The sequence below is a fragment of the Dinoponera quadriceps genome, unplaced genomic scaffold, assembly GCF_001313825.1.
Source record: "Dinoponera quadriceps isolate SergipeBrazil2010 unplaced genomic scaffold, ASM131382v1 scaffold4681, whole genome shotgun sequence".
Taxonomy (NCBI): Eukaryota; Metazoa; Arthropoda; class Insecta; order Hymenoptera; family Formicidae; genus Dinoponera; species Dinoponera quadriceps.
In genome coordinates this window covers 1,071,270-1,085,177 of record NW_014561157.1, presented here as the reverse complement: position 1 = coordinate 1,085,177, position 13,908 = coordinate 1,071,270, and the positions used below count along the sequence as shown (strand labels likewise).

General features: G+C 41.7%; 2 protein-coding genes across 14 annotated transcripts in view; one reads left to right on the top strand and one right to left on the bottom strand.

Annotated features, from left to right (window-relative positions):
- The window catches only part of LOC106750904 (WW domain-containing adapter protein with coiled-coil), a 10,566-nt gene extending 5,288 nt beyond the window's left edge, over positions 1 to 5,278 (bottom strand). Inside the window, exons 1-6 of one of the 6 annotated variants that reach the window (XM_014631534.1) lie at positions 4,981 to 5,278; positions 4,534 to 4,567; positions 2,445 to 2,685; positions 2,055 to 2,140; positions 1,357 to 1,437; positions 765 to 966 (exon numbers count right to left, since the gene is read on the bottom strand). In XM_014631534.1, the coding sequence (XP_014487020.1) occupies positions 765 to 966; positions 1,357 to 1,437; positions 2,055 to 2,140; positions 2,445 to 2,685; positions 4,534 to 4,567; positions 4,981 to 5,021 (685 nt within the window). In that variant the 5' untranslated portion in view covers positions 5,022 to 5,278. Of the gene's footprint in view, positions 1 to 764; positions 967 to 1,356; positions 1,438 to 2,054; positions 2,141 to 2,444; positions 2,686 to 3,564; positions 4,387 to 4,533; positions 4,808 to 4,980 lie in introns of those variants that run through there. The other 5 variants (XM_014631535.1, XM_014631531.1, XM_014631533.1 and 2 more) reach the window with 5 other exon arrangements.
- Positions 5,279 to 6,088: 810 nt separating this feature from the next.
- LOC106750903 lies at positions 6,089 to 13,902 on the top strand. 8 transcript variants are annotated; one of them, XM_014631527.1, is made up of 9 exons: positions 6,092 to 6,451; positions 6,963 to 7,643; positions 7,867 to 7,984; positions 8,094 to 8,256; positions 8,340 to 8,427; positions 8,524 to 8,890; positions 8,995 to 11,619; positions 12,851 to 13,034; positions 13,672 to 13,902. In XM_014631527.1, the coding sequence occupies exons 2-8, from the start codon at positions 7,441 to 7,443 to the stop codon at positions 12,989 to 12,991; spliced, it is 3,705 nt and encodes a 1,234-aa protein (XP_014487013.1). In that variant the 5' UTR covers positions 6,092 to 6,451; positions 6,963 to 7,440; the 3' UTR covers positions 12,992 to 13,034; positions 13,672 to 13,902. The 8 variants fall into 8 exon arrangements, with proteins under 8 accessions (XP_014487014.1, XP_014487016.1, XP_014487013.1 ...); XM_014631526.1 differs by having other exon boundaries at positions 6,094 to 6,446; positions 7,398 to 7,643; positions 12,812 to 13,034; XM_014631524.1 differs by having other exon boundaries at positions 6,094 to 6,446; positions 12,812 to 13,034.
- Positions 13,903 to 13,908: the final 6 nt, after the last annotated feature.

The window sequence follows — 13,908 nt, the reverse complement described above, 5'->3', positions numbered from 1 at the left end:
ATATTTAGATGTTTTCCTGATGTTAGGATCCTGTATAATATATATTTTTGTAACTATACAATTATACATATATTAGAAAAGTCCACCTAGCGTGTTAATAAAAAAATATTTATTAGAAACTTTGTTAGAATACAATAAAAAAAATGTATAATACACTTTCACTCACATAAACTTGGAAATATAACAAATCAAAATATTTCAAATTTATATACACTGTATTGACGGTATTGCTTTAGAGTTTTTTTGCAACAATATAAATATTATATTAAAAAAAAATTTCCAAGTGAAAATGTATCGTATATACTTTTATATTGCGTTCTAACAAAGTTTCTAATATTTTTATAGACACGCTAAGTGAAAACTTCTAACGAATTCAAAAGACACATAGAAATTATACGGACTAGTAATTTGTTGATTTTTTGGAACTTTACTTCATTAATTTTTTTGATTTAAATATCGATGTTGTCAAAGTTATTGATATTATCATTATGAATTTTTTTCTGAACGTCTATATCATTATCGTTATTTCAAGAAATTCTTGTATCTCCGGTGGTTGTAGTATATCTTGGCACAAAGCGTATTGACATAGACCGAACTACGAGTGCGAAAAGTTAATACAAAGCTTCAAGCAGAATAATATAATTCATTCATTTATTTTTCACTTCGACGAAAACTCATATTTACCGGTCCTTTAAATTAGTCATTTCATACCTAACATTTTACGTATTATATATATTTGATAATCATAAAAAATTTAGACGTACTTGACCTAGAAGAGTAGTCACTAGACTGCCGTTGACGATTATCTATCCGACTGATCCATTCTCGTGGTTTTTCCCATTGAGAAACTTCCGTTTTGCAATTATAATAATACTTCTTTCCCGAAGAACTCATGTGCTCCGACCAATCGCCAACCCTGGCTGTACGTTCCATTGTACCACCTCCTCGCTCATCACCACGTTTATCCTAAACAGACTGTTCTAAAATTTCCGGAAAACAATTGAATAGATAGGGAGTATTTGCATTAATTCCAAAGCTTGTTCGGAAAGTTGAAGCTAAAAGTTGAAGTTGAGGTTGAGATTATTAATATATTACACGTTTCAATGATAATACCCACGTTCGTAGCTTATAAACAGTTTCAGTTGCACACGATGTTGTTATATCTCGTTTTAATTAATAGTTTTATGATACATTCCGTAAATTCACACCGATTATTATATATGAATGATGAAATGGTAATTATATACTAGATTAGAAAAATTGCATGTGTGTGTGTTTGTCCACTATTCGTACAAATTTAAAACTTGGAATTTATGACTAATACACCGGTATGGATAAATGTAATCGTACACTGACCTGACAGGAATTGTGTGCTGGTTTCCTCTGAGATGAAGATTCTCTCGATGAATTTGATGATAATTTTATGGGATGTAAGATCTATAGGAATATGAATAAAAATTATTATTTTCAGGATAACGTATATGTCCAAGAAGCTGTATTTAACCTGATAAGGACATGCAATACTTCCGAAATGTACATCAAAAAGATATTTCGGAAAGATTATCAGTAGATACGTATCATCGTTATTTTAGGACTGTGACCATATACAAATTATCCGACAGTCCGTTTTATATATAAGAAATAACGTCTTTGACAAAATTAGAATGTTATAAATGTATATACATGCCAAAGACATGGACATCTATCTCATATATTCACAACTGATTATGTGTTAAAAAGTTTCTCGAAATAAAAACATGTTGTCATGTGAGAGTTACTAGTTTCATATATTTCGCGCTACAAGTTGGAACACATTATATTATCCACGAATTTAATTTTTATATATTATACACGTAAATAATATGGTATAAAACAAGTATTTAAGAAGAAAGTGAGATTTCTATAACATACGCAAATCATCGAATTGCTTTCTGTTCTCTTTGATTCTGAGGCAATTTTAAACAATTTGTAACACTTTTAATTGCCATAATATTAAAGTCTTACAGTTATACAACTATAGTTAAAATATACACAAATGTCGAGTAAACACTTACGTCTCCACTACTCCTATCGTGGTTGGTCCTGTGTTCTGAATCCCTGCTCTCGCGGCTTCTCTTGTCTTTTGGGGATCGTGCACAATCTACACATATGCAAGCAAGCATGTTACAGCTGAAAATGTTAAGAGACAATTCTGTTTTTATACTGAAAAAAAGAGGAAAAACTGAGACTCTAGACAAAGGAAAGGAGAATTGTTTCTTTACATGATAACATTGTCATTTATCTGTACATCTGTATACTGCACATTGTTTATAGATTTTTTTAATATTAACAAAGATGTGTTTTATACACACACACATATATATATATATATACGTGTTACTTTATAGTATGAAAGAGCTCTTTTCACACAAAGTGTCAAAACTGACAGAAGAAAGCTTATTTACCGGAATACTTGTCCCTAGAGGAGGATAATTTATAGTCTCTATTTTCTCTCTCCTTCTTGTAAAGAGGCTTGGATGCGTAATTCCGTGGACTATCCCGGTCCGTCCCCATGCCCATTCCCAAGCTGCAGGCTGGACTGTAAGAGTTACCATTTGGAGAGTCGCGCATACGCCCTTCGTAACGACTGTCCGATGATGTGGTCGAGGAAGAGTAACCACCCTTAGAACCGCTGTACTTTGCGTTCTGCAATCAAATTATTAAGCAGGTAAATAAGAAGTAGCATAGATAATAATACAACAAATTGTGTTGTCGAGACACTGTGAGGAAGGGAGAACGTCCGTTAATATAAAGCTGTTGACAGAAATGTTATAAAATATATGTATATGAGTACATCGTGTATGCCTTAACATTGTAATTAAGATTAATGATATAATTTTTAACCTGATAACAATATGTAAGATAAAAAGTTGTAGGAAACTCTAGTAAATTGTACTTACATTGATCAATATAGTTGAAGGAATCTATATCAGAGCATCAAATAAATTATATTTTACAATACTAATAAATAAACGAACGTTAAGGCATGCATGATGATATTGAATCGTTAAAAGGCAAATATGTTAAAATATCTGTCTTCAAAAAGTTGGGAGAAACCAGAAACTCTCCTGGGCACAAAGAAATTGCTGTGATCCCAAGATTATGACATTCATTGTGATTTCGAGCTGAATATTGGTGAAAAAGTTGTAAGAATCATCGGAACGTAGTTCGAACGAGTAAAACTAAAGCAAAGTTCTCAGAGAAGCGGCACTTGAACATTTCTGGGGCCTTTTACCTGCTAGAATAAATTATTGATTTTTCGAAAAGTGAGGTTATGTTTACAAGACAAGTAGGAAGTTACTTCGCGTTGGCGTGAAAATTCGAGGAAAAGCTCGACTAATAACCGTCCTTCGCGCGGTGCGAGTCCGATTGAAGGATCTAAATGAAATTACGCGCGCATAATTATCAATTTTGCCCGATACAAGTGATAATATGCTCAAGGACAACAGCACGTTCAATCAATGAAAACTACGGGATATAACTCTACGACTATAATTATACACAGCACAGATTTACTGGAAATACCTCGGCGTAATCATTAGTATCGCGATAATGCGTTCGATGGTACGAACACATACCCGACGGCAGAGCGGTGTTCGCCAAAGCATCACTTGTCAAATCCGAATTCCGTTTGCCTACCAAGCCCGTCGAACGCATCCTTGCATACCCGCTTGAACCGTGTCTTACGCTCAATATGTACCAGATTGTCGGCGATTAGGCTGAATGTACCGCTCTCGGTAACGAGACAAGGATACGACCCAGCTGTGTCCTGCTGAAGAACGATCAGCCGGGACGTTTACCTCGGGATTTACCAAAAGATGTATATTGCGCACGCCAGACCCGAGAAAAATTCGCGAATTGTGGAAAAAAAAAGGGGGCGACGTGGGGGAGTCGAGTTCCTTGGTTTCCACGGGAGAGCGAGGTCCCGTGGAAATGAGGGAAGATGAGCGACCGTCCGTGATGCCAACGGAGGAACGTAGCGCGTCGAGCACGCTCGTTCGCTCGGGATCGTCGTCGGGCAACTGGTTGAGCGCGTTATCGATTCCGCTCGCGTTCGACCCCGCGTTTCTCTCGCGAGAATGTGACAGCGGCTCGGCTCCGCCGTGCGTGTTACGAAGCGCGCGCGACCCGACGAACTGCACGAAGTCGACGAAAAATGAACGCCACAAAGTGTGGAACGCTACACGGAGTACCGCCACCGCGGGAGCTCCGTTCTGTGGCATCCCGCCCGCGAAAACCGGGACGACCCCATCCCCCTCCCACCGTCCTCGTCCACGTTACACACTCGCGACGACGACGACGATGACGACGCGTAAATCGCGGCCGCGGAATAGTGACGCGCGATAATTACGGCGACACGATCAGGAGACGACGTGAGGTTGCCCGTGGATGCGAGACAGAGTCCCACATCCCTCCCCTTTCTCTCCGCCCGCTCCCTTCCCCGTGTCTCACCGACAAGCAAGATCGCTTCGTTCGACGGCGGCTATTATTTACCTGATAGGGATGGGCCTGGTGCTTTTCGTAGTACCTGGAATCATAAGACAACGGGTCGTGAGTGAAGGAGGTCGTCGCGCGTTGTCCGCCGTCGCGATCGTTTCCACGAGGAACTGCACCCGAGCGGATACCCATCGTGGAAGTTCGTCGCGCCGCGGAGCGGTAGAGTGGCAGTGTGGCGGTGCGTGTGTGCGGTCGAGCGGGTCGTACGGACGAATGGACGGACGTCGGGTGACGAGACGAGGTGAAGCGAGTTGATGCGGAAAGAGAGAGAGAGAGAGATAGAGAGGAGCAGGGAGAAAGAAAAGGAGAGAGAGAGAGAGAGAGAAGGAGGGAGAGCGAGGAAGACGGAGAGAGAGAGAGAGAGAGAGAAAGAAAGAGAGAGAGAGAGAAAGAGAGCGAGGTTGGTCGTGTGTCAGGATCGGGTATTTGACGGCAGTGCCCTACCCATCGCTGATCCTTTGCGGTTTCCTCCCATGCATTACCATCAATGCCAGTGTCTGTGGGAAATTCGCGGCCTCGGATGTTCCCTTTTCGCTTGGTCAATGTCATGAAAACAACATTAACGCTTATTTAGCAGTTAACTTTCTTTCTACCCGGACGCCATGTCACATACGTGCTCGGCCGCTGCCGGGCAACCTAGCCGGAGAGCTCGCGCGACGCCGTGCGCCGCCGAACAGCCGATGGTGGGAACACTCGGTCATGATCAGGGCCGTACGAAGCGGGAGACGACGAGGCGCATGACAAGGGGAGGTGTCGGCCGCGGTTTCATTATTGTCGGATTGAAACGTCAAAGAATACCCGGCTGTGACCGCCGGAGGTTTCCTAAATGCACTTACCTGTAATCTCAGCGTGAATTCAACGGGGATTCTCTCGTCTCCCGGATACGCCTCGGAGGTCTTTCCGGTACGGTCGCGGGGAAGCGGTGGACTCCATTCCTCTGTTCCATCGTTCGCTCGCCGCCCGAACGAAGCGAAAAAGCGGCTTGCTCTTCTCGTCCTCTTTCTTCTTCCCTCTCTCTCTCTCTCTCTCTCTCTTTCTCACATACGGAGTCTTCACGAAGGAAGTGCAACTTCCCTCTCGAAGTACGGGCGGTCAGACGTTCCACGTACGGCAAAGGGGGCACACATATCACCGAGTCCAATATGTTATTACACGACTTCTTCGAACGGGCCGTACGGAGTGTATCTTTGTGCACTTCCTAAGAGAAAACAAGATACATGCCTCTGGAACAGCGTTTTCGCGAGACCCTCTCCGGCGAGAAACCTGCGCACCGTCGAGCACGCACGAGAGCGAAGAATGGAGAGAGAGTTCGTACGTACCTGACGGACGGGCGAGCGTTTTGCGCAAGCTCATCGGCGGCCTGCGGTCACGGCGACGTCGCGGCAGACACGACGCGCGGAAGCGTCGCGTTCCGCCGCGCGCAACCGTCGCCGAAGCGACGGAGAGGAGAGACCTGCGTGCGTGCGTGCTCTCGCGTGCGGAGCGAGCGAAGTGAAACGAAGTTGCCGGCCCCGGACGGCAGGCGGCGCCGCACGCGACGCGATGTGCCGACGATGAACGACGCGGCGCAACGAGCGTGAAAAAACGCGTTCGGTATATGCGTGTCTAATAATCTCGCGGAGTCGCGCGAGGATGCCGCGACCTTATGGGATCCCGATTTAGCCCCGCTGATCGGTGAGCGCGATAACCACGCGAGAGCGAAGGGCGGCGACGACGACGGCACACCGCGATCCTGATGTGACTCGAAAGAGAAGAACCTGCTCTCGTCGCAGAAGAGATATCTTCCGCACGTTAACACGTTAGCTACCCGTGCGGGAGTTGCGACACGCGAAGAACGCTCGGGGACGTGCCGACATGCGAAGAACGCGCGACAGTATGTACGGCAGATTGTCGTCGGGCCGATAAGCACTGTAAGGTAAACGTTTGTCTTCCTCGATCGAGATCGAAACTGTTTCCTCGTCTGTCTCCTTCCTTCCTTTTTTCCTTCCTTCCTTCCTTCCTCTCACACACACACACACACACACACACACACACACACACACTCTCTCTCTCTCTCTCTCTCTCTCTCTCTCATCCTCCCCTCTCTCGTCGTGGGAGCGTCCCGCATGCTCTTTTTGCAAGAGCATATCGTACTGTCACTCGATATTCAATGGTCGATGCTTCTTACTATTTCCATTTTAACAATATAGTTTTTCTAATAATTTATTATACGTTCGATGTAAAAATTTGTTACGTTATTCAACAAAGCTGCTTTATGATAGTTCTATATATTCGATTTATGTGTTTTATGTATTATTTTTTTGTATGTTTTATGTATATTATTTCTTAACCAATTATATTAACCAGCTATTAAAGATTTAAATCATACATGTTACTAAGTGATGGTAAAATTCGTGAAATTATTATCAAATTTTAATTTTTTATAGATGTAAATTCATCCCTTTTTCGTGCATACAACATGAAGAAGTTAGCAATGAATTGCATTTATTATTAATTTTTTATATTTATGATTATAAAAGTATCACTAATCATGTGCCTTAACTTTTCTATTAATATTGAATTAAACAAGATATTTATAAAAAAATTAAAGATAATGTTTAGAAACAAAATACAGATTGAAGATATCAAATATTAATATTAATTTTTTAATTATTATGCTATTAGTGGCATGGGTTTTTTATATTGTAAACAAAAATGTTTAGAATTCACTGTAATAATAGATATGACATGATCTAAGCAAGATAAATGTATCACAAATTTTCTTGCACTGTTTGAGCCATTGTGAAATAAGGATTTGTCAAGTGCCTTTTTATCGGTCAATAAAGACAACTCTATGATGCTGACAAAAGTAATAATTGCAGAGAATTTATGCCATAAAAGGAAACTACAGAAGAAGATATCATTATGGATACATCTTCTATGTGTGGGAATAGTAAAGGTAGAAAGGAGCGTTTAAAAAATCAACAGCTGGAAGATATTACAGTAAATGATAACAACATGATCGAAGAAGGCTTTTCATGGTTACCTAAATTCAGCAAAGTTATGTGTTCGTCCATAGGAAGTAGAAATTATCGGCATCTCCAACAGTTGCTTTTACTCTACACACAGTAAGATCATTCAATCAATCTGAATTCTCCCTAATGATTTAAATTATATATATATAAACGTGTTTTCCTGCTAAGCAAAATTTAACATTTTAATATTAAATGTGTTTCTATGTAGGAATAGAATTATGTTCTTTTACAAATAAAAGTTCTGTGTATGTACATATACATATAGTTATTGGTTGCATTTGTAGCTAAAAGTTATATGTAACGTTTGCTATTTCAGGAATATTACTTCTAGCATGGCAGTGAGCAATGTCAAGTCCAGTGACGTAATTAATGTTAAGAACCATATTAATAATATGTTAATATTCTTTCACTTGTACTGGCTCGATATAAAACAGGTATCATTATTTTCAATTACCATCCACTGTTTTTATAGAATCGGACATGAGAGAGATGTGTATGTGTGTGTGTGTGCGTAACGATATTAACGAAGTTTTTTATCTTTAGGATATAACTGATCATAATTCATATTTGAATAGAATGTCTGCTTTGTTGAATGTGTACATAGACATAGAGTTGAAAACTTCGACGGATAAAAGATGTTCCAGTTACATTAAAGATTCCTCTAAAATTGCTGCTAAGATTCTTGCAGCACTGTATATATACTTAAGTAAGTGTTAACAGAACCAATTTTGCAGATGCAATCTTGGATGATGAGCAATTATTGTACATTCAATGTCAAATTGCTTCCAGATAACTCGGAAGAGCATATTTTCAGGGTATTACTTAGAATTAAACATGCTACAGAAAGATATGCAAAAATTTGTGATCATCTGTTCATGTATGTAAAGATTTTTTCGTTATTGCATTAGAACAGACAAATGCTGCGATGGGCATTATTGAAACAATATAAAATGTCATGTATTTCATTATGCAGGAAGAGTTTCACTAATCTCACAACAAAGATGACATCTATGACTGATGTAGTTTACGTCAGATATTTACTCGCCTTCAAAATGTGGAAGGAAATGGCGGAAGATTACGACAGGAAAGGAAGAATTAACAAGTTAGCTCTAATGCTGTTAGGATTGCGCATGCCGAAATTGCGAGATGAATTATTAAAATTTGTGCTCAGACCGCCTATGGATCAACAGAATGAAACGTTATGGTTATTGCAGTCAAATCTATTCGATTTGAAGCAGATTCACAAAAATTTCCTGCTGTTTGAGGACAAAATGGACGAACCTGCGGATTCACAATGTGTCAAACCGATTCGTGCTGATCAAAGTTGCTCAGTGCCTCAGGTAAGTTTTTTTCTATTTTGATTTGTGTTGTCCTCATTAGTAATGTTTCATTGCGCAATTATTTGCACATGCATGTTCATATTTGTTGAATAACATCCTTTCAGGAGAAAAACCAGATGAATTCGCTATCCCGTCGGAACAACTCGATTGAAGATACACCTAATTACGAGGTGAATCGAGACTGCTCAGGTGCTTCGCAAAATCGCAATGTGATACCAGGCATTGATAGGAATAAGTCGATGGATCAAACTTACCTGCAGAAGAAGGGAGCAAAAAGTCTCAAACTATTGAAAAAGATGAGGAAGAAATCCAGGAAGACTATAATTATCGATTTAACTGGAGATGATGAGATAAGTGTTCCTTATAAAGTAAAAAGAAAGAAGACGAAACAAAAATTGGAATATTTGAAGATCATGAAGAAGAAGCACAAATTGCAAAAGCATATCAACACTTCGAGAAATCCAAGCCGGCTTATGGACGCCGATAAACAGGCATGCTCTAATAACAACGGCAAAAGCTCCGACGGCAAAGTTCGTCGTTCAGAGTGCAAGCCTATTTCCGACAACAAAGTTAGCGATAGTACGGAAAGTTGCGCTTCGGTCAACGGCAGGTCTCCGTTAAACAATACCAGCTGCATCAGTCTTCAGAAAAATGAACACACAAGCGTAACAAAGAGTTCGATGAACAACATCTGTCCGGAATTCACGAAGGAAGACGAGATGCAGCATGATTATAACTCGCACTACTCGAAGACGTCCAAACTAATCGATCAAAATAGCAGGGAGTTGAAGCAAAAGACAAAGTGGAAAACAAAGTGGAAGATGGAGGACAAAATGGATAATCGCGTGCTGTCGCACGCGACGTACGCGGCTGGGAATGCAATTGATCCGTACAGCAATTCGATGATGCAGGGCAAAGAAGCGTTAACCTCTCAGGAAGACAGTGCCATGGAGACGATGCCTTTGTTCAAGACGTGCCAAAGCGGTATCGCGGATCAGCAGCATTCCTTCAAGCAGGAGTTACCGACAAGCACGAATTGCAGCGCGATGCTCAAGTCGCGCAAGTGTTGCGACTCAGTGCCGGTCGACATGAACGATATCAAGCACCTGATAATAATAATAAAGAAACTGAAGTCCATAAATGACCATAGCTCGCAATTCACGGAGATCATAAAACAAAAGGTGTGTCACCAAACGATGGACGAGTGTCCGAACTATTGCACGAAGCTTGATTGCAAGCCGTTCGCGTTCACCGGCAACGACGCGACCGCGACGAAGACGCAAGACGGCTCGCATAATACGTTCAATTCGAGTGGAAACGACGCCAAGTCTGCCTGCGACACGAACATAATTTACGTGCTGAACGAACGCAACAAACGCGTTTACGTTGTCAATCATATCGGCGAGCGAGTCGTGACCGCGCATGCTGAGAGAGGCATGCAATGTCTGGAGAAACCCAACGACACGCACACCGTTTCGACAACCTTCGTCGGAGATAAGATCGCCGAGTCGCCGTTGTACAGCCAACACGTCGGTCTTGATAACGCGACGACGAATGATTATGAGAACGCCGTTAGGTATTCCGAGATCGCGATGAAGGAACAGCAGAGAAGGAACAATTGCGACACCTCGATATCGAACGACAAGATGCACTCAATGCCGGAGTCCTGCATGTTCGACATTAATTCCTTCGAGATCGGCTCGAACACGGAGATAGATTACGAGTCGCAGCTGAAGAGCTCGCTGAAAGCGGAGGAGATCAACGAGATCACGAAGACGCTCGACTGTATAGACGACGCGGAGAACATCAGCTTCTTGAACAATATTCAAAGCGAGACCCTGGAAGACTTCTTCCGGCAATCCTCCGCGATGTCGCTCGTCAATTACGACACTACAACCGGCTTGCCGACGAAGAAGCCGCTCGTGTCGTGCACCGACAACGATATTCTCGCTATGAAGACACATGACAACACTTTGCACAATATGTTTGACAATAACGAGAACGACGTTAGGTCGACCTGCGATGCGAGCGCAGTCTACATGTTGGCCGATCGCGACAAATGCGTGTACGTTGCAAATCAGACCGGCGATTCCGTCGCGGCTACGGACGCCGAGAAGCGAGTGCAATATCCAGACAATCCCAACGACATGTGCACCGTCTCGACTACGTTCATCGAAGACCAAATAGTGGGCTCGTTATTGGACAGTCAGCATGTTAATTTTCAGGCGAACGATCCCAAGTATTCCGAGGCTACGATGAAAGAGGAGCAAGGAGGGAGCAATTGCGACACCTCGATGTCGAGCGATCGGCTACATTCCTTCGGGTCCTATACATTCGACATGAATTCCTTCGACATTGATTCCAAGGAAGCCACCGAGATCATGAAGACTGACTCTGTAGACGAGTTGGAAAACATCAGTTTCCTGCACAATATTGAAAGTCTGGAGGAGACTCTGGACGATGTTCTCCGTCAGCCCTCGCTGATGTCCCAAATGAACTGCGACAGTTCGAGCGGCGAATCGAAGGATGTGAAGGATAATCTTTTCTCGGACGACGTCACCAACTTCCTGTCTCTGAAGCAGCCCCCTTTCGATCTGGACAATGTGTACTGCAACGTGTTGTCGGACGTTCCTGGCTTCAAAGACGAACAAGCGCTTCAACTACCCGCGCAACACGACCTCTTCTCCGAGGGCGACCGGAAAGCTGCTTCACCCAAGCAATTTGAAAAGGTACGGTAAAGGGGGGGAAACTTGGTATAATTTTCGATTTCCGATATCCGAGAACATGATGCTCGATTACGGCGCGCGCGTTAACTGAATTCTCACGACCTTTTTCTCTCTGCCTCCTCTCGTAACCAAAAACTCGGCACAAGTATATCGTTATTATATAATCTCGCTGACGATTCTAAAAGCGCGCTGTATTGGCAAAAATCACAGCAGTTACGGGATCCGCATCACTTATAGTCAACTTGACAATTTTCAATGGAAATTCCCATTTTTTAATTCGATATCTTTGCAGATCACATCGAGATCTTTTCAAAACACCGCAATAAAGTTCCTTTTGCGTTCAGTTAGCCGCTCTCCGAGATACGAGTTAATTAGTTCAGGTACTGCTGGCATTAGCATTATTCTCACATTCCACGCGGAGGTTGCATGATCGGATTTTATGCCTCTTGTGTATGCGCGTGCATATGTGCGCGCGCGTTCGTGCATTTGGCGATGATAATTACAGCAGATGTTCGAATTGCCTTACTTCCATTGTTTGACTAGCTAGCCTTAACTGAGAAGGATCTCAATTTCTCAACTCGTCGACGGTTATCAAGCTCATTTCGTCGGTCTTTGTTTCAATTCTTCAACACTCACGTTTTATCTTGTAATCTCGATCTTTCAAGAAGGCCCATAAAAATCTATAGTGATGTGATATCGTGAAATCTTAGAGACCATTCAATTGTTCACTCGTCTCCCAATCCATCTGTTCGAGAAGGTTCCAGCAATCTTTCCTTCGTACCTTTAATCCGAAATGCGCTGGAGCTCCATCTTGCTGATTATCACGCGCAATCAAAATCAGGAACGAGACTTCGAATAACAGGAATAATTTGCTCATTTAGCGTAGCTTCGTACCTCGCGGAATTGAGATTTTCATCGAAGAAAAACAGACCTATTAAATAACCAATTATCCTTGTCCAGACTTTTTCAGGATATCGAGATGTGTTATCTCTCAGTCAATGTAGATTTTCGAACTCGAATATCAAAATTTTAACGATTAACATTCCCATGAAGTTCAAAAATAGCTTCATCGGAAAAGACAAGGTTACTTACGAAGTTATTTCCGCGAGTCTGAATAAGTCCGCAAAATTCCCTGTTCTCCTTACAACAAGAAATAAGTCAAGTGTGTATTATAATTGAATTTTGTAACTGTTAGGTATTTAATGAGCGAAAATTATTTCTGACTCATAACAAGCCTCCGCACGAAGATGTAAGACGTTCGAGCTCAGGGACGATATCGGCTCGAAACTACGAAACGAGAGAAGTGGGGATGGCAGTGGGCACGACCGCCGAAACGAGTGCTCTAAAGTGCAAACTCTTCGCAGCCTTGACTTAACTCATCACTCGGGAAAAGTTTCTTCTGTCGTTCCTGGATGCGGGTAATTATTGTTCCTTCAAATGTAAGCATTTGAGATAACACACACATATATACAAATATAAACTCCACCGGGTCACCTCCACGCACTACATTTTCGATAATACCAACACCGGCGGTACCTAAACTTTACCGACCCATATCTCGGAAAACACTTAACTAAAAGGAATTTGATTGCAGTATTTTAAAAAGATCTCAATGTCTGCTGCAAGAATATCGAATAAAAATAATGGGGATTTCCATTTGAGATCTTAACCTTGAGATCTCCTTCATATCTGCGCTCGAGGTCAAATGAGTATCGCCGTTTGACGCATTTGTTGAGACCCTACAACTTTTGTATTTTTTATATTTGTATTATGTATTTTCTTCTCAAATGCCTTGTCTTCGAAATATTTTACCGGTCCGATAATTTTTCTTCATCCTGTATACGCAGATACATTTTTAAATAAGAACTACGCTCCGCGCAGTGCTCAAAACGATATTATTAATAGTAGTACAGACCTCAGTCACCTTTTAATTTTAAATATTAATTACACATTTTCATGATTACCAACGAAGTTCGAATTTACGTCAGTGAATCGAAATCATTTCGCGCCACAATGCCAAGCATTTCTATCAACTAATTCGAATTCCACTTCCAGGTCTCAAAGAGCCGTGCCATTTCGGTACTCTTCTTGATAAGTTAAAAAGATAAAAGCAGCGATGCCTTAACTTGAGCATTCTTATGTTTGCGAAAAGGATGTCGAGAGCTTTCATATTCAGAGACATATGGACTGAATCGTCAAATGAATTTTGCATTTCTGAGGATATTCCGTCAAACTTGCTAAAACACAAATTACTTAATATCGCAAAGAAAGGATTCTGCGTCAACGTGTTAT

Bases quoted from the DNA above. Each gene is read 5' to 3' on its own strand.
- LOC106750903 (XM_014631526.1), top strand. From the start codon at position 7,441: ATGGATACATCTTCTATGTGTGGGAATAGTAAAGGTAGAAAGGAGCGT. The intron at 7,985-8,093 runs GTATCATTATTT...TTTTATCTTTAG, and splicing joins ACTGGCTCGATATAAAACAG to GATATAACTGATCATAATTC. The intron at 8,891-8,994 runs GTAAGTTTTTTT...ACATCCTTTCAG, and splicing joins AAAGTTGCTCAGTGCCTCAG to GAGAAAAACCAGATGAATTC.